Source organism: Alligator mississippiensis, chromosome 1, assembly GCF_030867095.1.
Source record: "Alligator mississippiensis isolate rAllMis1 chromosome 1, rAllMis1, whole genome shotgun sequence".
Taxonomy (NCBI): domain Eukaryota; kingdom Metazoa; phylum Chordata; order Crocodylia; family Alligatoridae; genus Alligator; species Alligator mississippiensis.
In genome coordinates this window covers 363,150,692-363,176,915 of record NC_081824.1, presented here as the reverse complement: position 1 = coordinate 363,176,915, position 26,224 = coordinate 363,150,692, and the positions used below count along the sequence as shown (strand labels likewise).

Here is a 26,224-nt window from a genome sequence, read left to right as displayed (position 1 = left end):
GGGGTCCAGGTAAAACTGCCTTGCATGCAAGGCTGTGATTCACAGTGCACTCTTCCTGCTTTGGGTTCTCTGATAACCTTAAAGGAGGCAAAAGAGCTGATACGTGCTACAACCCTTCCCAGGCCAGCTTCTTCCATGCTCTTCCTGGAAACAGTCTTCCATCTGTCCCTGGAAGACACTAGGCAGGGTCAGACTGGGAAAAGATGCGGCATGAACCAGCATATCTGCCGTCTTGAGGATTATTCGAGAGCCCTTCCTGATCTAGCTGGGCACATGATACATGGAACAATTTTACCTGGTGGCAGTAGTACCCGGTTGAGAACTGCTGAGGAAAGCTGAGGCAGCACCAATAGGGGTTGCCACCAAATTCAAAAAAGTTATGGAGGGCCCTGACTCTGTAAAGGTTGAGACATATTGATTTAATATAACATCAATACCAAGCTCTTTGAAAAAAAATTGAGGTGAGACTTTTAATATTTTCTGAGGGCAAGCTGCCAACTATAAAGTCCAGCTAGACCTCAGTGAATAAAACAACAAAAATGTTTTGAACCTGCCTGCCAAAAATATGTATTCTAGTTTTTAGATATTAACCTGTGAGGTAGCATAATAGAAAACACTGTCAAGTGTTTGGATTGTTCAGTTAATTGCCTGAACTCTGGCCTGACTCTAAAATTATATTGAAAATCATGTTAATTTTAAGTTGGGACTTAGACTTTCGAAAAGGCCATTCTTGTTTGCGTGCTTGCTACACATGCTGAGTTCAGTGTTGCTCCACTGAAGTCACTGGGAGATTTGCCATCGATTTCCTGGGGAGCAGGGTTGCAACTTCTGTATGTGGGTGAGTTGAATTCCATGTTTTATTCTGCTCATTTTCATATGATAACTCTGGATTTGATTTCATGAGCCAAGAGCACTGTGAAAACAGAAGTTTTCGTCCCTGTGGGAGTGTTCCTCTGGGTTGCTTTTTTTTTACTTAAAAAAAACTTGGCTCTCTTTTTTTTTTTTTAACTTTTCTCTTCCCTAGGACATTTGTATCAGGATTCACTCTGCCTTCCTGGGGGACTTTTCCTTCTCTTGATGCACTGTATGGTTTATGCAAACTGTCACTGCACTTGAGGTATTTTTCAGGTTGTCTTCTCTCAACCTCTCCCTTGTCTTGTGCAAACATTCATTGGCAGTTCCAGTGGTGAATATGATGGCTCTCTCCTTTCTGTATTTATGGTGGGTTGCACCATAAAGAGGTTTTCACCTGAATTCTGGCTTCCCTGAATGCTCTGGTTCACATTTATACATATATATAGTTGTATCTGATTTTTTACGTCTTTAAATATAAAACTAGGGAGAGACACCTGGATCCCAGTTATCTCATTCTTTCTCATCCTCATTTTTGGCTTATTCTTAATTTGCTTGTTTTCTCTGGATACTCTTCAAAAATGTTTGTTACAGGGAAACTGTAGCAGCTTTGTCTCCAGAGTAATGAAACAGTACCGTCTGTTACAGAAGTTTTTGGCCCTTCCTCTGAAGCATCTTGCATACCGGAGACAGGCCTAAATTGACTGCTGCTCTGATACAATATGACAATTCCAATAGCTTAAATGCTACCTCCAAATAGTATTTTAAATAACTTCAAATAATTCATATTGCAGGCCACTGTGCATCCAAATAATATATGAGCTGAGTATATGAAATGCAGTAGAATGAAAATTTGGGGGATGAATATCGTAACTCACTTTTATTGACAAAGTATGTAAGGCAAGAAAACTGTTTTCCAGAATCTTTAGAAAGAAGATTTGCAATAACAATGATTCAGAAAGATCTGTTGTTATTGAACAACAAAGATCATATCTTTTATAAATCCAATATTTATCATATTGCCTTTATACAAAAGCTGAACTTGAAACTGACACAAAACAACATAAAATACTGGTGTTGCCAGTAATGTTTTGTAGATTTTGCAATTGCTGTCATAATCTAGTTAATAAACAATAGAATGCACATATTTTATTACATACATTGTAGAAGTGAAGTAAGTTTTGACTAGCTTTAAAATTAAATGTGCCACAAAATATGAAGAGAACACCAAACACAAATGTGTACATTATGACTCTTCGAGACAATTAGAAAAATATATCCAATAGCACATGGAGAACCAAACATTAGTAGACACCGTGAAAGCTGTATTTTATGGTGAAAATTAATTTTGCATTAGTAGTGAAGGCATCAGTGAAAGCAATACTGTCTCCTGATCATTTAACATTAGTGTTTTAGCCAGAAAACACTGCAAAACATTGGCAATTGTTATTTTTTGAAAGGAAACATACTAAGTGATGACATACATTAGCTGTGAGCCTCCCATAAGATCTCACATCAGGCCATATTAGAGTAACCTATCATTTCCATAGGAAATAAGGGCAGAGGAAAAGGTCCCATTTATATTAAAAAGCAATTGCATTGAGGGCCTAATATAAAACCTACATCTTCTGAGCTTCTCTGAGGGATGGGCAAAAACTTCAGCTCATATATTTAAATAACCATATGCTGTGGAACTAAGAAGTCATGGGCTATGCTTCACTGATTATTCATGCTGCTTTTTATCACTTCCTTTCCCCCTCCCTGTATGTGTATATGCCTGAATACTGGTGCATAGTCCACCGCTAGCACTGTTGGCACCATGTGAAAGACAACAAGAACACATATTGACATGCTTTTTTCCCAGAATAAGAGGGACAAAACCATTTTTTTACCCTGTTATAGAATCATGTGACAATCTTGGTTTGGTAGGACTGTAGTGAGAATGACAAAATGGGTGAAAATAAATCCATTCCTATCCTCACAGGCATAAGCGAACTGTATTTTAAAACCACTGAACACTATTTCTGTTATAATGTGGACCCTCAGCATACTAGTTTTTACTCTGCAGACAAGAAATAAATTACCTCATACCTATGCAAGGAGGGTCCAAATTATCAGTTGATACTGTATGTCATCATATGTATGTCATCACCGTGTGAAGAAGACAATCCCAGAATGTAACAAACAATTATGTTCTTCACATGTAGGTCTTTTACCAGATTCTTAATTTTCTTTTTTTTTGTGCTGATATCTTTATGAAAATCAAGCTCTTTGCATAACTAACCAAAAATAATATATTTACAGTTTAAAAAGCCAATTAATCATTTTCTGATTTTAAAATGATACTGTATGTTGCATATCTAAAAATTACAAGAAAGAGATTAGATTTTAAGTTCACAATCTGTATTTTGTAAAAATACTTTCCTTTAATATGAAGTCAGTGCTGACCTCTTCAGGTCATTTGTGAATAATAAAATCTTTCAAGAGAAATGTTACTCTAGAACTAAACGAAACAGAAAAGAAAAGGTTTTCTTTTGTACTGTAAAGCATTTGGCCACTTTCAGGTACAGTACAAGATGAAAAAATGGCAGAAGTCTGTATCTTAAATACACATTTTTGTTATGCAGTTACTGATTGTGTGAAATCTTTCATAGCTCTCTCTGCTAAAGACAAAATATGCTGCCTGGTTTTATCAATACTGCAATATTGTTCACAATTTTCTTAACATACAATAATAATCACCACAGAGCTGAAATCCATACATACATGCCTGTGTTTAATTTCATATGGCAGAAGGATAAGCATTTGGAAAAAATCTCATGGCATTCATTTTAAATTAATCGTACATCAATTACATTTTGTTCAATTCCAAACATGGAGAAACAGATTTTATTTGAAGTGAACATTGCTGAAATATGACTTAAACTGTATCTTTACTTAGAGGTCAAGTAGGTCCTCTCCACTTTCATCGCTCTCCACAGTTAGTTGTCTTGTCCACCATTTCTTGACTTCTGATCCACAAGAAGCAGCATCTGACATGGGATTCATTTTGCATACTACAGATTTCATAGTAGAACGGCCACCAAAGCGCAAATTGACTGAAGATACCGAATGGCTTATTGGTTTGGGGGCTAAGAAATTAAATAGAAAATCCCATATTAGAGCAAGCATGTTTCTTGAACACTTTTGCATAGATCTTGGAATAGGGAACTCGCTGAATCAGTTAATACAAAGTTAAACTGGTGCAAACCTCTAATACTGGCACACTAAGGGCAAGGGCACCTCAACAACTCACTGTGCATATCTACACAAAATGTTTACTATGGAGTAGACTAACTAGTTTTGTAGTAAACAATGTGTGTCTACATGTGTGCCCCTATTAGGCTGGAGTAAATTAATTAACTTTGCAGCAGGAAAATACTTGTCAATACAAGTATTATTCTGTTGTGGAGTTTTTTACTTTGCAGCAATGCACATGTAGATGCTCCCCAGCTGGTTGGGCATATGGGTGCTTTAGTGCGGTGGCTGCCTGCCATCTAGCCCTGCAGTGAAGCACCTTCATGCTCCAGCCAGCCCCTCCACAGCACATTGAGCTGGGGTGGGGTGTGATGGCCAGAACCAAAAGGGTTAATGAGCAACTTATAGCAAAAATAAATGCTTTTTGAAGATATTTGAAATAGAGCTTATGAAACTGTTTTCTGTCTGGCTGGAGTATAACCTGCAAGAATTATATATACCTTTTTGCACTAATCTTGAAACAACTTGAGTTTTAAAAAGCAGAACTAAAGAATACAACCGCAGACTTAGCTGATTTAATACATTTTTTTTGCTTAGAGTCAGTAAAATAAACTTAAGTGAGAACATGTTAATCTCAGACCCCAAAGTGATGTGGTGTGATTTGCTTATTGGGTAAACCCAAGCTTGGGCAGTAACTTATTGTAATGATTTCTAACACCTTTTAACCCCATAGGATAATAGCTATAGAATAAGATTATGAGTGGCTATATAGCCAACAGATTAGCATAGACAGAATATAAAAGAACACGCACATTAAGTGACTGGCAGGAAGGATGGAACAGAAAAGTCATTGCTCCCCCATTCCCCTGGATCTCTCTTACTCCCTGTGTTCTTCCTCTGACAGCGTGGATCAGGGACGCCTGACTTTGCTGAATCTACTTGATGTGTACCAGACTGAGGGACTATCGATAAGTTGCTAACCAAGTGGGAACTCTTGGTCAATTTGTCTGTCTGTTTTTATGATCACTGTCAATTTTAACTTGTATTGTTAAGTTGTTTGTTTATTAGCTTAACCTTTTCACTAACTGTCGTATGTGCAAACTATATCTTTTGTTGCTATAAGTAAAATTCATTCTTTTTTATAAGTAAAATTTGTCATTGTTTTCCTCCCAACATCACCTCCTCGACCCCGAACCAAAAAGCCCAGTGGCTAATATAAATTGCAGTTCTCAGTCAGTCTGCAACTAAATTGATATATTTACAGTGCCCAGCTGGCCTGTGACAGTGGGGAGAAGCCCCAGGCTGGAAGGCTGACCCCCAGGGCTCCCTGCCAGCCAGGGCTGCTCCAACCCAGCTCAATGTATTGTGGTTCCAAGCACACATTCAAATGGTATGCCCAGGAACAATAAACTCCAGAGCAATAACCTCTGGAGTTTTTTGCTTCTCATTAATTGCGCATGCCCTCCCCCCCTGCCCCCCCATGAGGTAAACTAGAGTGAGATTAGAGCGCATCAGGTGCTCTGCAGTAACTGTGCATGCATGTTCTTACCCACAGTAAATGTGAGGTAGCTTTCCCAATTTTCACTGAGGATAAGTTACTTTGTACACTTCCAGTACGGTAAACATATGCATATTAGCAGCTACTGTGGATTAGCTGACACAGTCTAATTCACTCCCTAGTTTATCTCAAGGTACCTTGTTAATAAGGCCATACCCTAAGATATGCAAGTTACTGATCATTCTGGTCCTGTTTTCGTAAAACACCAATGCATATGCTTTAATTATATGACCATTCTAATGGTTGCTCATAAAGAATTTTTATACATCCATCAGCTTTTTGTTGGTCTGGGACCAGCCTTTGGAGGATTGAGTCCTTAAAGCACTTCCTTAACGTGATGTACTTTGTGTTAACAGATTACTGAAGAATGCCAAAATAATATACATGGTAGGGCTGAACTAGCTTCATTGCATCTACATTAAGATTTTGGACCAACTTAACTAGACTTATTTTAAATTAATGTAGTTAATTCAATGTCACTTTTTAAATGTATGCTAGACCTTGCTCTTTGACAACATAAATAACCAGAGAAACTGTAAATTCTGTGTATGTGCACATGAACATATACGCCCCCGTGTGCAGCATTATGCAGCAGATGGTTTTATTCAAACCATGGCTCATGAGCTCTTTAGTCCAAAAAAGCTCTGCACCATAATGTGAATGGATTTGTGAAATGTCTAAGTATTTATGCAGACAAATTCTCATAAAATCTACATTTATTGGGATAGATCTGAAAAAAGAACTAGGCACCAAAAACTAATCCATAGCCAGAGGAAGAGGGATTGCTAACACTACTTAAAATTTTTATATAATGGCAAAGTGGCTATAACTTGGAAGACCCAGGTTAATGTCCTTCTCAACCTAAGAGTTTTAAACCTTCTTCTCATATTTTCTAGGAGAGTACCATGCTGACTAGACTATAAGCTAAAATAGGTAGAGTGCACTCTCCACCTTTTCTATTGGAAACTGCCATTATGCTGCAAAAAACCCTGAAGAATCATGAGGCAAGAAACAGCTCAATTCTGCTGTTTTTTCCTTAGGCTTGCTCTAAGAAAATGCCTGTTTAATAGAGTATTAAGCATGCCTGTTTAATAGAGTAGGAGATGTTGGTATTGCTTTGTTTTTTGATTGAGCTCAGATGGGAGATTTTGCCAAGTTGTTCAGGCTGTGGCCTCTGGATACATATGCAGAACTAAAACGCTGGATGTTGACATAACTTTAATGTCAAACAAGGCAATATTCAGTTAATTTAGGTACCTTCAGGGTTAGACAGCCACTCAGCAGGTGCTATTTTGGATCATAATTTTGGACACTGGCAAAATTAAAGCACCTTATTTCATTATTGGATCTAGCCTTTAGTGAAATTCTGTTTATATTCTATTAAAGAGCTATTCTGCATGACAGCAGTACTACAACCAGTGCCTTTCTACTCAGAAGCCTGTCTCTGTATTAGTAACTATCAACAGAAACTACAGGACTTCTGTCATCAGTGATGACAGAAAGAAAAAGTGGGAGAGAAGGAAAAAGTGATGAGGTGGCTCTTTTACACATACAGACATGGGTCCTGTCCTCTTGCACAGCTCTGGGAAATGAACCTGTAGGTTGAGGGCTGCATGCACTTGTAAAGTAAGAAGAACTGAGGTAGCAGCATATGCTCCTGAAGTCGATTCTAGTGGAGTAACTCAGAATTCTCTCTGTAGTTCCTACTCATTTCCCTGTCCAGCATTACATCTGGTATAAAAGACACAGCTTGACTATTATTTCTCTAGTTATACTGTTATCATGGTAATAATTTGAGCATGCTTCCTTTTCGTAAGGAAATAAACTGGAGCTTGATTATACACCTGACCTGTTTACATTTCTGGACTGAAGGCCTAAGAGCTTATTTCAGAATTTGCTTATTATGTTAGTAAAAGAGGGAACCCACAAGTCATTACTGCTCTAGTGAGATGCTTAATTAAACCACTATCAACTTCTATTAATTAAAATAGCACATAAGATGCGCTGGATTCTATAATGACATACAGGAAAGCATAAGCCCCATCACAGAGAGTCCCTAATCTACACCAACAGAGAAAGAATGAGGAAAAGAGGTCCAGCATATCAATTCAGAGTTCAAGGGGATGGGTGGGCATAGCTTTACACTTCCTGTCAAAAACAGTGTGGGCCTAGAGGGACAGTTTTCCTTTAGCACCTTATGATTGGCGGGGCAGGGAAAATGGGCTGGATCCTTTGGGCATTTTCTCCATCAAAGGGTGTATCCTCTGCAAACATCCTCTTATCAATACGCATTTAAAGAGGTGGTTTGGTATCTGCATACTTTGTATTACATAGTCTTCACTTACCTGATGGTAAACGCCATTGTCCAAATTTCCGTTGAGGTTTCCCAGCATCTGCAGAGTCCTGCCGATACCCACCTCTATCAGAAAGTGTCGGACTAAGGAGCTGCTGTTGGCTACTTGTCTGAATGAAGCAAAAAGAACCATAATTAGTGACGATAATTATGACTCCCTGTGACATGGCTACTTACTTCTCTCCAATGCTTTCAAACATCATTATTATCCAGTCGCCTACATTTTGATTTGTCCAAGCAGCCTGGCTCTATTCTTGACTGATAAAAAAAGTCTACAAATTGCTAGAAAAACTTAACTGATCCCACAATGAAGTCCCTTTATGGGGTTCAGCAGAAAGAAACATTTCCCAGAATTCCCTAGTGGTATCCTACCATCATGCTTTATACTACCCTCAGGTCTTCAAACACAATTCATCAGTCTTCTTAATAGACCATGTTGCCTTTATAACTGAAGGTAAACTCTTAAAAAATATATTGTTTCAAACTTATTTTAATGAAAAAAAAAGATAAGGATAAAAATAATATTTCTATCTAAAAGTTTGTCTTCATTCAAGTACAATACTTTTATTAGCATTACCAGTACATTTAAGAGGACCATACCTCTGGCTGTGTGTTGTTATCCTGATTGTTTGCATTCATGTCTTCACTCGGCTGTGTGGTTTCAATGCTTGGAGGATTCAGAAATCGGCTCAACTCCTGCTGTTGACTCTCTCGAAGACTGTGGATAATGCTGCATGACTGCTGTTGTTTCTACCAAAGTATTAAAATATTATTGTGATAAGAAAATAAGAGCAATAAATGTTCCCTCATAGATTTGCCTCATTCCTTGATTTTTTTAGAAACACTCTGAATATATAAAATAGTTCTGAATGGTTGATGTGAATGCCAAATTGTTCAGTCATTTCCAGAAAGCTACAGAGATCCTATGACCATCATTTACATAGACTGAAATCTGCTTCTATGAAATCTTGGGGATTTTATATAAGAATTACAAGATGAAATTTGAAGTCCTTTGTTATTCTGCCAGTCAGACTGGGTATTCATAATGGTTTTTCCTCATCTTAAAACATATCAGTCTCTGAACTTGCACCTCAAAAGACAATCCAAAGAGAGAGAGAGAGAGAGAAAAAAAAGAAAACAGTAGCTTAGAACAGATAGTTTCCCTGCGACAGGTCAAAACCTGGTGAAGGTGATAGAAATATTTTGTTTGATTTGATTTCAATGAGCTCTGGATCAGGTGCCAAAAAAGTTGAATAAAATGGAAGCAATAGGATTTTTTAAAGCATGGATTTCCTGTTGGAAATTAATATTTCTGCAGTGCCAAAAATATGCTGGGTTCCTTACAGTACAAATAGAAAAACACAGTCTCAAACACTAGAATTTTACAATCTAATTTCATTTTTAAATTAAAGTAAATACTTCTTTGACAAAGTTTAATTGCACAACATAGATTTCACGTCACCTGCTTAGTAAATAACCAGGGCATATAAGAACAAATTTATAGTAATACAATTTTTCTAATTCTACTCAGTTATCCATTATATGAACCTTTTATAATGAACTAACTCACATTATTAGAGATGAAAGCTATATTTTCTTTCTTATATTTTAATGCACTATCAAAATGGTTTGACTTAATTGGCAATTGGCTTGATGACCATGAAAACTCAGGTTAAATTAACAGCAGCTGTAATTAGAGATGGGACAAAAATGGAACTGTTTATCTGAATTTCCCTTGAATATTGTTATTCAGAGAAAATGAGAGTTACCTTCAAGCTGTCTGGTTTTTATTTATGCAAATATAAAAAATAGAGTCTGGATCCTGCAGCCATTTATTTCAATGGCAACACTTCCATTAACTTCAATACATTTTTAAAGTTAAAATTACTCCTAGGAATATCCAACTCTAGCTATGAAGCAACTGATTCATGCACCAAATCAGATTGTGAGCACATCCACAGGATCAAAGAATTACTGAGGGGAAAAAAGGAGAATAAGAATAAACACCCTTCTAGATTCCCCTAGAATGGAATTCTCTGGAGATTTTCAAAGGATGACTGGACACACACCTTGCTGGGGTCATCTGACCTCAGCAGGCTTTTCTTTCCTGCCTAAGAGGAGGGGGGGTGGACCTGATGATCTTGTGAGGTCCTTTCCAGCACCTAACTTCTATGAATCTATGAATTCACTGCTGTCTTCTGTCGCAGACTTTTTATGGAAAAAATATAGATTATAACACTCCCGAAAGTTCTTACTTCCTTTAATTTGGCTCAGGATAGATACATTTTAGCCGATCAAAATACTATCCATTTAGTGGAAAGGTTACAAGGGTCCACACACAGCAGGCATTGTGGGTTTAGTCTCATAATTACATAAATTTAAAGCTTTGTGTATCTGATTTGCATATGGATATGCTGTGTTTCTATATACAAATTGATGTCTAATTTACCTTTTTGCCTGTAATGTTACATGCAAATTAGATGTTATAATATGTTTCCCTTTTGAGAAAGCATCTTTCAGACTGATAGCACAACCTCATTGGATTTCTTTGAAGAGCTTAATCTGCTGGTGGCTCATAGGAACATTATGTCCCAGTGAAGTTTGCTGACAATTTCAAGGACAGCAAGATTAGATCCAGCTAGAGGTTTCCCCAAATAGTACATTTCTTGGTTTATTTACTAGTCCCTCGCAGGGAAGTTCATATAATTTTCCTACTGAGTTGGATGGAGTGATTGTTGGCAGAAAGATTTTTTTTGCCCGAAAAACAGTAAATTGTTCAGCTTTTGTGAATCGAGTTTTAAATTCAGATTTTGCACTGTGCATGTGTTTCTTGAAATAGTCATATGGGTAGCTCCACAGTGACAACAAAATGTTTAGCTTTGCTGACCTCTGGCAGTTGACAGCAAGCACTTCACAGCCACTCTTTTTTTTTTTGGTTGACTTACCGCCCTTATACGCTTTAAGCACTTCTTCAGCCACATGCGTATAGTCTGCTTGGCCACTTCCTCCTCTATTGTGTACTCTAGTTGTTCCCTAGCAAGCAGCTCTTCTAGCTGAAGACTTTTTCTGATGTCAACAGATCTATATGAGAGCATACTGGAACAGAAAGATAGATGGTGTTTTTAAAAAGCCAATACCTTTTTCTATGAAGACTTAGATTGTTAAAATAGATACATTTTTAAAACTCTCACTGTAAAGAAGTAAAACTTTGGCACCTACTGAAAATTCATGTAGGCAATAAAATTAAAAGTGAACTGATTGCAGAAAAAGCTCTTAGGCTAAGTACAGACAGTCAAAACTCCTAAGGCTGAATCAATTGAATCTTTGCAGGTCTAAGCTGTGCAGACTGAACCAATAAGCAAGTGAACAGACTTTAGATTCTGGAAATGCAGCCACCTGACTTCAGTGGCCCAAGCCAGAAGCCGGAGGGTGCTACAGCATATCTCCCTGCTTGGCTGGAGCAGACAGCTTAAGCCAAGGCTAGCCCACCTACCCTGCAAGGGGGAAGTTTGTGGGGGGCAGGCGCAAAGCATTCTGGGATGCTGGGGGACGGTGAGTTAACATGAATCTGGAGGGGATCCAGGAAAAAGTTAAATAAACTGATTTAACTTAAATCAGTTAAGTTGGATACTATATCCATCCAGGTTTACCTTAAACCAGTTCTGGCCATTTTGAAAGTGGCTTATGTACACTGAACTTCTTTTGTTACAGATTTGAACCAGCTTTTGATCACTTATACTGGTTTATATGTAATTTCTGTTACTAGCCTTAGTGTTCAACCCAAATGAAAAGCAGGACATTTAGATCACAAATAAGGAGTCAGCTAAGGTCAAAATGTTTACTCCCCTATCCCCACTTACCCAGTGCACTCAATTGTTGCATTTTTCTCTTTTTCATTTTTTTTGGTATGTATAGTAAAAATTCTGTTTCATTTTTGTTTACAGTTAAATTTCTTGTCAGGTTTTCCCTTGGTTACAAACATAGTAAAGGGATGTTAGCATAAAACAAGTGGGAATTTAAAAACCTTCTGGGGACACTCCTCTGGGACTTAGAGTCTCTAGTGTAAAAATAGTTCTTTTGAAAAATTTGATTTTGGGGTTAGAGTCAAGAGGAGGTTATGCCTATAGGCACAAGCGTGTCCCCCAGACCATTTTAAAGGACGATGTACAATATTTAGTCTGCAAGAAAAGTAGGTTATTTCAACTGTTACAAAACTTGAAGTAAAAATTCCACCCTACCTTAGTACATCATGGAAAGTGACATCTCCACCATTATGCAGTCTTTCCATCTCATAGCACATGTGCTTGAACAAAAGTTTGTCTTTGTCAAGATCAACCTCCAACCTCCCACGCAACAATCTCAGTAGAAACTTCACACGGAATGTAGGGATTACACCCTGAGCAAGATTGAATAAGAGTTGTCAAGTTACTACTAAACTGTAAGAAATATTTCAGCCATTCTATTTGATCAGTGATAGGAAGTCCATTACACTTAAGATATTTTGTAAAATGTTGGCCTGTTTAACTCAGTGGGAATATGCAACTGCAAAAAGCATGCATACAAGACCAGATCCTCAGCTGATATATATTGGCAACAACTCCACTAAGGTCTGTATCACTATGCTAATTTCTATGTGAGGGTCTGGCCCATTTATTTTTTAAAGTTGTTTTGCTAGTTTCTGTTTGTTTGTAATAAAAATGTTATGTCTGCATAGGTGGCTTTGAAAATATGTCTTTATTGTTGACAGTTGAAGAGTGGTAGATTCAGTGTTGAGTGAAAATAATCAGGTTCTGTGCGCTTGTGCTTATACTTTTCATCCATTAGATAAAGTTGCCTAGACTTGTAACCATTTACAGGTGTGTGCTGCTTGGCATATTGTGAAACTGCCCCATTGTATGTGTATGCTGTGTTGTAGAATACTGATGTTTCACTTTGCTTTTCAAAGGACTTTTGCTCTAATATATAAGCGGCATACAAATTTGCTGCAGTTTTTATGACAACAACAATTATGAATGAGGCAGCTGGTGCTAAAGAATTCAGGAGTGAAAACAGTTTCCCTAAAGTGTGTGGAATCAAATAGTTCTTCTTAAACATAATTCTCTGTAATATGTTATATCACTGGAAAGGATGGAAGTCTTTTCTTCTAAAAGGACTCAAGGCTAGGAGGCTGGATATAGCTTTGCAGTCCTCAGAATGCAGGACATAGGGACTGTCTATACGAGACACTTTACTGCACATTAGACTAATCTAGTGAGCAGTAAAGTGTCATCGTCTATATGTACACAGCAATTACTGAGGAGTAGAGTAGTTTACGTACAGGTACTAGAAATCGGTGCATTAAACTAATGTGCCAAAAAGCATGTGTAGACACTAACAGGAAGCAAATTGCTCTCAGTCAGCCTAGGCAGCAGGGGTTGGGGAGAGTTAGCCCAGCTTGGTAGATGGTGCCTGGTAGCCACATAAAGATCAGGACCTTTCCCAAAATCCGTGGTTGGGGAAGAGCTGTCCTGGCTGCCAAGCAGCTGCTTCACATCCACGTGGACCTGTCCTGATCTCCATAGGGTAGGGAGAGCTGTCTTGGTTGCTGGGCAGCTCCCTCCCAGCCACATGGAGACTGGGACCCAACCCAATCTCCATGTGGCTGGAAGGCAGTTGCTGAGCAGCCAGGACAGCTCTCCCTTGGCCCGTGGAGATCAGGACCAGCCCCTGTGCCCCCTGACTGCCTGGAGCTGGCACCTAGGGGAGCCTGGAGCTCCCCTTGGCTGCTGCAGTGGGGCAGAGCAGGGTAGGAGCAGTCCTATTCTGAACTGCTCCTATTGGGAGCAAATTTGGTCCCTACAGGTGCGTTCAGATGTGTGTGGATATTTGGTTCCTTTCACTGGGGACAAGTAGCAGTGACACACTTCGCGCTGCTGCTACTTGTTCCCAGGGAACACCCATGCCATGTTCACTTTGGAATGTGTCAAGTCGTCCTGGGTTGGGTAGGGGAGGCTGGGGCCAGCACTGGGCTGGCCCCATCACCATTACTTGAGGTCCTGGGGGGCTCCTGGGGCTGCAGCCGTGGTGATTCTGCTGCGCAGAACCTGGCCAGCTGCCACAGTGCAGCTCTGTGCAGTCCAGCTCCTCTTTTCAGCAGTGCATGCTGGCCAAGCGTGTGTTGCACCAGGTTTTTTTTTCTGAGTTTTTTTTTTGACCCCTGGATATCCAGGGGTCAAAAACAAATGCATAGGGGAAAAAAAAAAAACAGTGCAGTGCATGCTTGGGCAGTGTGCCCTGCAGCATGGAGAACACTGGACTGTGAGGCACATACCATGTTTGCCGTGCCACATACTGCATGACTGTGCTTGTCTGGATGTGCCCTATAGGTACATGCTCAGATGTGTGTAGGGATACAATTTAATGTTCCTGAATTTTCTGCACAGAAAATTCAGGAGCATTAATTACACATGTAGACATGTCCATAAACTCTGATCTCCACATAGCAATCATCTAGATTATCAGATAATCTCAACACCCACTGATTTGTATTTAAAACTTTTAAAGTCACTTAGCAATGGGATGACTGAACCATCCTGTCTAAATCTCTGTGTTGGTCCCCTTCCCAAGCACTCTCCTTTTCAAGTAAGCCATTCTAAAAACAAGCTATGTAAGTGTATATGAGGACAAGGGAGGGAGGACTGGGGATATGGCTCCAATCCTACATACATTTATATGCACTTATATTTAACTTTACTACTATGGGAATTAAGTTTAAACATCCACTTAAGTGGCTGCAGGGTCAGGGACTAGGCGAATTGCATTATTTCATGCTCACTGAACTTTTGTGAATCTAGCCAGTGTCCATAATCACAAAAAATCCCATCCCAAATGCACCCTTTGGTGGGTTCAGGGTTCAGTGAGTTTTTACAGCCCTCTTTGTGTTTTCCTAGTTATATATTCTTTGACGAAACAATGCAGATCTACTGAGTCCTGTATTCATTATCAAATGTCTTACCTCTCTTTTGTCATCAACCATGTTCCATATAATTTGAAAATGTCTAAGATCATTATAACTTAAAAGTTGATCTTCTTCAGTGGAGTAAAACAATGAGAAATTCTCCACAATGATAGCTAAAAAACACAAAAGTTAAACATAGTGTAACTCTAACCTGCTGGTGAATTTTTACATGTGCTTGCAATAGAGAAAACCTGAAGACCTTATGTTGATACAGCCCCCATATTTGAATGTGCAAATGCCCATTTTTCATGTGCAATGCTATAGTGTTGCGTGTTTTATGTGTTCATATTTTTAAATTTGGACCTTAACAGTTGATCAATTTAACTGCCAATAAAATCAACTGAAATCCCATTGACACTGGGATTTGTATGAGGCCCCAGAATGCCAATTGGAGAGAATATTCTACAAAAATTAGTACTGCTGGTAGCTATAATACTACACAACTCTTTACCTTCACAAAGCATTCATTTGAAGACCTCTTTATCTCCCCATAAACTGCAGGGTTAGCATATATCAATTTTAAATGTATAGAAACCTATATCATAGCAGTGAAGTATTTAAAATGATATATGATTGTACATTATGGTTACAATTTTAAATTTAGTTGCAATTAGAAAGTTTTAAAATGTTAGTTGATGTAGCCCCCTCAGGTATAAGATGGACTGTGAAATACAGATAGAGTAGCACTACTTCTGTAATCTAAGAAAACATTCTAATTTCCATAGTCAACCATTGTCACTTACCAACAAGCAAATTTAACATTATGTATGCAATGATGACATAAAATGAACAGAAATACATTAGAGCACCAGCATAATTTCCGCAATCTGTTTTCCAGTATGTGCTGTTATCTGGTGTACAAAAAGGAGGCTGAACCTTCAAAACAAAACAGTAAATAATGAAATCAATAGCACAGACACAGTGTTATATGTTTATCTGTAATTAATACAACATATACAGCTATATTTTAAAAATTTTGTTATTAAATAATACTACTGCATTTCAAATGACTGTAAGTTTTAGGGAGACAAGAGGAAATCTTGGAATTTTTTAAAAACTCTTAGGAGTGTTTCAGAGCTGGCTTTGAAGATGATGGATTAGTGACCACTATCAGGATGAGGCAGATCAATGAATTATCACCTATATATCATCACTCCCACAACGCGAGGCATGTGTGTGTATATATAACAGCATAATAGCAAATAGTGGAGACAAAATGTAACAGTTTTCAGACAACATTCTTGTTCATGTATTTAAGCCAGGGAGTGAAAAGCACTTTATTTGATGTATCTGAACCCTTGGGGAGAAATTTACCTGTGCAAAATAAAATTATTTTAATTAAAAGTCTGGCTGAACATCAAGGCTAATTCATTATGAAAAGTGCCACTTGGATATATGCCTTATACAAAAGATGACACTATCAGAAAGATCATAGAATCACAGGGTTAGAAGAGTCCTCAGGTGTCATCTAGTTTAACCTTTTTCACAGATGCAGGATTTGCTATTCCTAACCATTGCAAAGAGATGGTTCTTCAGCCTCCTCCTGAAAACCTCCAAAGAAGGAGATTCCACAGCTTCCCTAGAGAACTTGTTTCACTATTGTACTGTTCTTATGGGCAAGGAAAGTTTTCCTGAGATCTGATCTAAATCCATTTTGCTGTACTGGTGTCACTGGCCCTACCATCTATGTACTGTCCTTTGTATCAAACCAGAGCACTGGAGACTGATTCAAAGAGAAAAGTGCCACCCATTTCTTGTCTATCCTATTTCTGATTATGTTGTACTTACCATACAGTCGTGCATAATCTTGTTCCAGTCTTCTCCAGTGACTATTCTGAACAGTACAGTAATGGCTTTGCCAGCTGATGAAAAGTTTGCATGCCTAATTTTTTTTAAGCAAAAAGAGAAGGAGAACATTTAATTTATCTTATGCAAAATCTTGACAATATAAAATACATTCAACATTAGGGATAATTCTTTAGCTATGTATTCATCAAATAAAAACAATCATTTCTATGTTCCGGTATTTTAACAGGACTTCAGTTTTATGGCTACTAGTATTGGGATCTTAATTTTCATGCATATAACTAATATAAATTATTCTGTAAAATGAATGGGCATTTAGTAGCTGAAATTTAGCCACTCAGGTGCGAACATTTTGGCTAATATCTTATCAGACAGGAAAAGCTCATTCAGGCTAGATCCTGACTGCTGCTTCTATCTTATTTAGGCTTCTTCTGTAATTTTAGGGTAATACAGGAAATGATGAAGGGGAATCCCAAGAGAACATGGAGCTAGCACCGTTAGTTTGTTTCAAACCAAGTCTTGGTATAGGGACCATTCCTGCATGAGCCAGGTAACACAGTGCAGCTGCAACACATTGGGTAGGAACAGATATTGCACTTGTTTCTGAAAAAGTTGTACCTGAAAAACAGATACATCCCAGTATTGCCCTTCTAATCAGGATTTAGCGAATGGCTAAACACACTGCTGCTTATCTGACATTGATGATGCAATCCCAGATGAACTCTGCTATGTTCTGGTATAAAATATTATGACTTCTTATCCTGTGAACATTTTTTTAGGATTTATCACAGGACAATGGACATGGATGTCTAAGCAGTTGCATTCTTGCCCAGGATAAAATGGTTTATCCCAGGAGAAATGAAACATCTGTTTATAGCCATTATGTTACAGCAAGTCTCTAGCTGTAACATTCAGTGGAGGACTTTTCCAGCTGCCATAATGAAGAGCATCCTTCTGCTCACCCTTAATTTGACTCAGGACCAGGGAAATGGAAAGGTAACTCAGACCATGTAAGTAGAAAAGTGACTCAGACTCCTACGAGACATTTTCAGTTGGTGAACTGAAAATTGAACTGGACCTGGGGAATCTGGCTCTTAATTTTCTGACAGATAACCAAATGAAAACTTCTGGCCCAAAGAATAGGAATATTTTTCTCTGATTGTTAAAAAACATCCATAGGTAATAAGAAATATTGTACCTATTAATGTTCTCTCCATATTTCACTGTGCCAAATAAGACTACTCCAGCAAAGGCATAGCAAAGCAACAGCAAAAACATTCCCACTATGATGAAGAAACTCTTGTACATGCTGACAACCACAGTCAGCAGCAGCATTTTCAGTGTCACCTGGAAAGACAGAGAAGAAAGCAATTCATGTTATTGTTCTGTAACAGAGTTAAAAAAGAATTACTGCATTTGTAATTTTGAAAATAGCATTTTTTGTCTTAATTGGGGAAAACATGGGTTGATAGACATTGGCTGCATCCAGATGAGCACGGCTATACGGTATGTGGCACTGCAAACTTACCTGCAGTGCCACATGCCACACATTTAGATGATCTCCATGCTGCAAGGGGTCACTGCCCGTCTGTGTGGTGCTCCACTGTTTTTTTCCGTGGGCTATTTTGACCCTTATCCAGTTGTTAAAAAAACCCATGGGAAAAAAAAGCAGAGCAGTGCATGCACAGCCAATATGTGCAACTCAAAAGTGGAACCGGGCCGCCTGGAGCCATGCTCTGGCTGCCGGCCAAGCTCCATGCAGCAGAATCACCACTGCTGCATCCTTGGGAGGCCCCCAGAACCCCAGGAAAGTGCTGACCCCAGCACCCCCCACCCCACCAGGGTAACTTGCTGGACACCAAAGTGCATGTGGCACAGATGTTCCCCAGGGACAAATAGATGAGGTGCGAGGTATGCCACCATTACTTGTCCCTGGGGAACCTAATTTCTATGCTCGGCTGGATGTAGCCATTATAGCCAGGTACAGACATTACACATAAACTGGTATAAGTGACCAAAAACTGGTCTACACCTGTAACAGAACAGAAGTTTGGTGCACATAAAGGATTTAAAAATGGCAGAACCTGTTCTAAGATAGACCTGGATAGATGTATACTCAAACGTAATCGATTTAGGTTAGACCAGTGCATCCAACTTCTACCATATCCTTTATAGATTCATGTTAGGCCGCTGTCCATTGGCACCCCAGGTGCCTTTGCAGCCCCCCACTAGTCCCTGTCATAGGAAGATGTACTAGCACTTACCTGGTTCTTGGCTGCTCTGTCTGAGTAGCCTGTGGGCTGTAACAGAGCCAAACCAGCACAAACTCTCACCCCAGCCCCACCTTCTGCCTCTTGCCAGCTGACAGCTGCAGGCAGGTGGGAGGAGACAGAAAGGAGGCTTCTGTGTTCCTGCATGAGCCCTGGTACCAGCAGCAGCCAGTAGCAGGACATGCCCAGCAGCTCAGGAGGCTTGCACCAGGCAGTAGGGAGAGAAAGGCTCCCATGAAGGAAGGACGGGGACCCTCAGAGCTTGGCACCTCTGGGGCTCTTCTGGAAGCTTAGGACTGGATGTGGGGAAGGGTCCATGGCGAAGCGACAGGGAGTTGGGGTTGTGCTTGTCTGTGCCTGGCACCCAATCGGGGTGGCCCAGGTGCTCAGCATTCTCTGGCAGCCTAGGGAGCCTGGGGGGCATGCTGGGAAGCATGTGGGAGCGCCCCCAACCTGCTGGCCTCGGCCCATCCAGGCAGCTGGCACGCCCGCCCACTTAAGAGCGAACATGTGTTCTATTCACTCCCGATCTAACCTACGCTGCTGAGAGAAACCTGCGTAGGTTTGATTGATTCCTCCTCAGGCTTCTTGAATGTCTGTACCTAGCCAAAGAGTCTGAGACTAGCAAAATTTGTGCTAGAAGAATGGTGGGGATGGTGCAGTAAAATGCTTTGGCTGATCTAGGACTGATGTTAATGAATAAACAAGCCTAAAAAAATAGGTCAGGATGACACAAAATGAGGAAGAGAAAATTAAAGAGAGGGACTCCACTCGATTTCAAAATCAGCACAGATAGAATCAACTTTAAAATTTCTGACACATTTTTGCCCTATAATGTCTAAGCAGTCAGAGAGATACAATTCAGTAAAATACTTAGGAAATGGATTCTGATGACGGACATTGCCTCTCTCATAAAGGCAGAGTAGGTATTTTAGTGTCATGACAGTTACTGTCTTAGGTTTAATAACTAAAAATGTTTGGATGCCACAGAAAATTCTGTTTAGTGGAGGTAGCAATTTTCTTCAGAATTATGACAAATCTGACAACTCACGTTGACTCTTATCCATCATCTTGCATTACGGCACACAAATTAGTAGGACTGAAACAACTCTTAACATGAAAGTACAAATGACTAGGTTAAGGGTTTGGAAAAAATCCTCTATAATCAATCAAAAAGCTTTGAAGGTGATCTCTGGATCTTGCTTCATAGAAGAAGCAAAGATTTTTTCTTTGACTTCCAAGGCTTTCTAGGCTCTCTGTACTTTTCTTTTGGATCTAGGATAAGCAGACTCTGAGCCTTACTTATGCTTTACCCTTGCACCCCAATGCAGTAGTCCTTTTCTCTACTACTGCATTTAGTCTAATAGGTCAGTCTTCAGAGGAAATGTCTGGATCATCTGAACGGTTCTACGGGGAGACAAGGATATTGCAGCTTACTAAACAGATATATTATTCTCAGGCATATAATGGCAAATTCTGCTCTCAGTAACACTAGTGTAAATTTAGTGTAAATTTGCTTCTGTAAATTTGCCTAGGGTAAATTTAGCTCAGAGTAAAATCAAACTAATGCTAGTCACTAAAAGGAATTACTCTAAATTCATATCAGAGTTTATAAGAGTATATTTTGGCTCCACACCTTAATTCACTGAGCATTAGTCTTTTAGGCTAGGGACATACATTACACATAAATCGGTTTAAGTGATCAGAAACTGGTTTAAACCTGTGACAGAACAGACATTCAGTGCACATAAACCAGCTAGAAAATGGCTGAAACTGGTTTGAGATAAACCTGGTTGCATGTAGTATCAGACTTAACTGATTTGGGTCAAACCGGTTTATGCAATGTTTGTCCCAGATCCCTTAAAAAGAAATATTTATAATATAGGTGCACTGTATTACAGGTACATTAAAAGGCTGAAAGTGCTGTAAATGGTACAGCATGTTCAGAATTTTAGGTTGCAATCATTTTAACTGGTGTTATCTCCTAATTTTATTTTTTGTAGGGAAAAATATAGCATTTCTAGTAAGTGTAATTTATTATTGATATACACTTTACTGAAAAACTTGTCATTTTAAACACATCAAATAAAATGGAGAGCATAATAAAACAGAGAAGCAATGTATAAAATGGATATCTACAGAAACTTGTAGAAAAATAAATTGGCTAATTTTTCAATCTATATATAAGCACTGTACTTAAAGTTATTCTTAATTTGTACTTACATGCTTCCCACAAATTGAGAAAAATCTGAAGACAATTACACAGGCCCCCATCATGTACGTGTATGCATTCTAGAATATAAACACAAGTCACTTTATATTTCTATACAGTGTCCCTTAATGATTTCTCAAAAGCTTTTCATTTGGGATCAATCTTTGAATTATACAAAGCAATCAATATATTAAAAATAAAGAACAGGAACTAGTAGCACCAATATTTCAATAACATAAGCTGAACAATAAAAAAGCAACAAAAGAGGCTAGACCACTTCAGCAACACTAACCCAACCTCTCAACACCAGAAAAACCTCAGAGCTCTATTAACTAGGCTGTAATTATGTCCAACAGCCCAGTTCTATTTGTCTAGGCAGCTGTGGGCTTACAGAAACTCCACAGGCCTTTCAAGCTATTCAGCAGCAGGGGGCAAATTGAGGATGCTGGGGACAAAGAGACAACACACAAGGCAGAGTTTCCTCTACAGCAGTGCTTGAGGCAGACAGCAGGTGAGCCCCCTAACAATGACTAGGTGGTGACTGCCACCACTGGGGATTGCTGATAAGAGTCAATCTGACCTTCCCTCTCTAGTGAAAGAGACTGCTCACACCCTTTAAAATGAGGGTGTGTAGCAACCTTTTCTTTTAAATTTGTGAAAAGGGCTTGGGGGCAGTGCTGGTCTTTTCTCTGGACAGGCTAATCCTTAAATTTCCTGGATTAAATATAGTTTTGTAACCGAAAAAACCAATGAGCCAGATTCATTCCTGCACGTTTGCCGCTCTGTGCTGTTCAACAATGTAGAACTTCTGTCTTGCTCACTCTCTCTCTGTCTCACCTGAATTCCTTCCAAGTGTCTCCTGTTCCCTCACTCCCCATAAACCTGCTCCTGGTAATGTCTCCAAATCCCAGTGAGTCGGTTTCCTTTCCTCTCCTCAGTCACATCTCACTTTGCACAAGGCCTGCCAACCCTTTTAAATATCAGTTAAATCTTTTCCATCTTGGATTATAAAAGAGAGGGAAGAAAACACTAATTTCTTACTCTTCTAAACTGCCACCTTTTTTGGCACCCAGGGCATCTTCTCTTACCTAGGTCTCAGTTATATTGTATAAGATTCTTGAGATTTGGTAACTATATTTTGGTACAGCGTAGCTGTGGGTAGACTGTTGGTGCCTAACAAATGATCATTGGAATTGCATTTTGTTATTAATCTTACCAGTAAGGCAAAGTGAAGTATCACCCATATAACACCAAGGGATGTTACCAGGAGATCATACCGATTTCTTCTGCTTTGCCAAAAGCCAGAAGGGGACATGGCAATAATCTTCATTGTTACCTAGGAAAAAATAAAAGCAATATTTCAATTATAAATTAATAGCAAAATTTTATACTGCACTAGATACAGTTCTATTCCTTAGAAATTTTTGGTTGTGTTCAAGTTGTAAGTTGGTTTTAAAAAAGGAAGGGTTTTACCAGTGCTAATATAACTAAACACTGATTAAAGCACAAGTTATAATTAAAATGCAGTCTTAATCCTACTCATAATCAGGGATTGGGGTTTTTCGTTTGGTGTGGAAAAACACATATTTTCTCCTTTAAAGGGGAGTGGGATGGAGCTGTGGGCGGCTTATCTGGGGGAGCGGGGGCCACTCCCCACCACTGTATGCTCTCCCGTGGACAGGTCAGGCACCATAGGCTACACATCAGATGGACATGGCGGGGACGTGCCTCCTCAGATTTCTGTGGCCACGGTGGGGCATAGGGGTGCAGCCTGGCCAGACCAGCACTGGGCAGGAGCTGCCTCTGTGGCCCAGCAGGCAGGACCCAGCACAGGAGAGTGGAGTGGGACAGGGAGGCTCATTGCTGCAGCCACTGCTGTAAGACCCATGCCAGCCATGCTGCCATGGCTGCCAAGGTGAGGCACCCTCTGGCTGTTGCTGCAGCGGGGGTGGCTTCTGTCCCCTCCCCACTGTGGAGTTAGTTAGGGGATGCCTCACCATGATGCCACGGATGCCGCATACACTCCTCTGCCCCACATACATCCTCCTTGCCCTACACCCCCCCACCCCACACCCACCTCCCTGCCCCACACACTAGGGGGCTGCGGTAGGGGGTCAGCGGGTCATGACTGAGGGGCACCAGAAGGGCTGGTGAGGGTGGGGGGCTACAGGTTGGGAGTGAGGGGCAATGGCAGGGCTGGAGGACCTGTGGCTTGGGAGTGAGGGGCACTGGCATATCAGGGCTGCTCAGTGCCACAAAGCAGTGGGGGGAGGGGAGAACAGCTGCAGCTGGACCTGTTACCTGGTGCATGAAGGGGGCAGGGGGATCTCTGATTTTCCATGATAACACAAAAATAAAAATCAAACACCAAAATATATAGTATTTAGCATTGATTTTATTATAATGATTGGGGCACTGGTAGACTTCCAAACCGCTTTCAAATTGTAAATATATCAAAAAACCATCGTGTTCAGTTGATACCTTTATATATATAGTGACGTTTCATTTTAATCATGGAAAAATGTGGATTTGGGGTTTTTATCACAGAATTTTGGATTTTTTAACAGCGAAAACCAGGATCTCTGTCATAATGCATACACACGTACTATAATTATGTACAGGGATATATATATATATATATATATATATATATATATATTCATTCATGTAAATTTTATGTAAAAGCATTTACAACAAAAGTTATGTTATATTACTTATATGTCTCAAGTACTGCAAATGAATTCTACACCAGCTGCCTTCTTGCTACTTCACACTATGGCTGTTTGCAGACATTAAAAAAAAACCAAACCCATGCTTTACTGGAAGAATCAGTGCATTACTTCAACCTGGCTTTGCAATGCCTGTATAGATTGGGTGCTTCAGCAGGGCTTTTTGGCGCTATCTAAAGCTGAGTCAAACAGCTATTAGAAGCGCCAAAAAAGCTCCACTAAAACGCCCAGTCTATACAGATGTCAGGCAAGCCAAGGCCAATAATCGCATTGCCTCTCCTGGGCATGCACTGGGCTCAGTGTGGAAGCATGCTGAGTTTAAAATGCAGTTATTTTTCTTTTAACATTTACAAGCATCCAGTATGAGCTCCATCCAGGCTCAAAGCATTGGAGAGAAAATAGTATGGGCCAAAAAGTGTGGTGAATTCCACAATTTTTTCTGGTTAACACAGGGATCAAAATGGTTGACATTTTTAACACAGCTGCAAGAAGGAAATGTAAGAATTGGCTCTGTTTAGAAAGAACAATAGTATTTAATGGTTGTACTGGTGATTCAAGTCGAAGATAGATGACCTTTGTGCACATATAGTTAACCATTAATTTTATGTACCACTAGCTTCAGAGTTACAATATAAAAGCAATAATAATTAGACCTTAATTAGATGGGTTTTTTTTCTCATTATTGTTATTTAACAGCATTTTCTTAATTTCCAAAGGTAAACTGTCTTTAAAGACACATTTGTTTGGGCAAAAATTTGACTAATGATTTGCAGGTTTTCTGATACTTTTTCATTCAAGCCTGACTATAAAATGCTGGGTAGTATTCTCAATTTTTATAATTTGCACAGTTTTCCAATTGTAGGGGAAGAAAGGTAAGAGAAGGGTTTATGTATCACTCCACAAATAAATATTTCCTTCTGTTAGCAGCATGCTGTCACTTTACTAGAATTTTCTTTTCCTTCCATCTTTTTTAACATCTATTCTAAGAAGTGCAATTCTTGCTTCCCACAGATGTTTTCAAAATATTATATTATATAATATAAATGTGGTCCCACCTGACCTTGTTACTACTAAAGTTTTCTCTCCTTGTAGTTTGTAGTTGTCTCCAGTGTTAACACCTAACACCTATAATACTTGAGGCCTTTAAGGAAGTTTCTTCCCACTACATATATGGACATTTCTACTAATGCTAGCAATTGAAAAGGAGATCCTTTCACACAGCTGTTTGAGATCTCCTCAGTGCTTCTTTGACCTGATCCAAGAATGGCAGTGTGTCACTGCCGAGCTCTACCAAGCTGTGCAGTTAGATGTGACCTTCCTCAGATCCTGTGCTGTCAGAGCCAGGCTCTTCTTGGCTGCGTGGTGCTCGGTACATGGTGGGGAGGGTGAGGGCTCCAGGCATGGGGGTTGATTATCCTGACAGGTGACATACAAGCTGCAGTGCTCACTGCTGGGTTCAGTGTTGCAGGGGCAGGGGGGAAGAGAGGAACCACAGCTGGCTCCAGTCCTGTCTAGGACAGACTGGGATCGTATTAAGCATAACTATGTGACTGTTCAAAACATGTTCTAACTTTTAATACGGCATGGTAATGCTTAGTATGATCTAAATAAAATATGTGCTAGATGTTCAGGGATGACAAGGCCCTTAATTTCAGTTTGCAGTTCTTTGCCAAGATGCTACCAGTGTTCATTTGCAACTACTGTTTTAATTTATATTCCTACCTTTCCTATTAAGATGTAATCTGCTTAGAAACTCTACAGAATTTTTTATCTTTCCTGCCCAGAACTCCTTTGATGTCAATAATGAGACGTTATCTTTGGTCTCTTATTGTTGGTCGTGACCCTGATCCCAAGGAAGAAAGAGCCTTCATTTCCTTCCTATTTCATTGTCAGAAGATCTGTCAGTTTGTCCAAACACGGAATTGAATGGAATTTCTATTATGAACACTTTGAACCATTTGAATTTTGTCTTGGACTTGACTTCTACTCCTCGCCCACTAAGAAATCAATCCCTGGCTGTAGAGTAATTGTCATAAACAAGTCAACATTTATCAAGCAACAGTTCCCTCTCCGAACTTTCTGTGATGCTACAGCAATGTCTCTCAGTCAAGGTGCTGTGGCACCCTGGGGTACTTTGGGAGCCTTTCAAGGATGCCACATGGTACCACGCTATGTTAGTGTTGTTAGGTGTGCAAGTATGATTCACAACA

At 39.6% G+C, this 26,224-nt stretch overlaps 1 protein-coding gene across 5 annotated transcripts in view; it reads right to left on the bottom strand.

The window, feature by feature from the left end:
* Window positions 1–1,704: 1,704 nt before the first annotated feature.
* Window positions 1,705–26,224, bottom strand: part of NALCN (sodium leak channel, non-selective) — a 505,598-nt gene continuing 481,078 nt past the window's right edge. For all 5 annotated transcript variants that reach the window (XM_019486907.2, XM_019486906.2, XM_019486908.2 and 2 more), the window contains 11 exons: window positions 22,502–22,621; window positions 21,297–21,365; window positions 18,002–18,150; window positions 16,786–16,879; window positions 15,741–15,873; window positions 14,995–15,110; window positions 12,239–12,396; window positions 10,946–11,096; window positions 8,601–8,750; window positions 7,993–8,110; window positions 1,705–3,983 (listed from right to left, as the gene is read on the bottom strand). In XM_019486907.2, coding sequence (XP_019342452.1) covers window positions 3,790–3,983; window positions 7,993–8,110; window positions 8,601–8,750; window positions 10,946–11,096; window positions 12,239–12,396; window positions 14,995–15,110; window positions 15,741–15,873; window positions 16,786–16,879; window positions 18,002–18,150; window positions 21,297–21,365; window positions 22,502–22,621 — 1,452 coding nt within the window. In that variant the 3' untranslated portion in view covers window positions 1,705–3,789. The remainder of the gene's footprint in view (window positions 3,984–7,992; window positions 8,111–8,600; window positions 8,751–10,945; window positions 11,097–12,238; window positions 12,397–14,994; window positions 15,111–15,740; window positions 15,874–16,785; window positions 16,880–18,001; window positions 18,151–21,296; window positions 21,366–22,501; window positions 22,622–26,224) is intronic.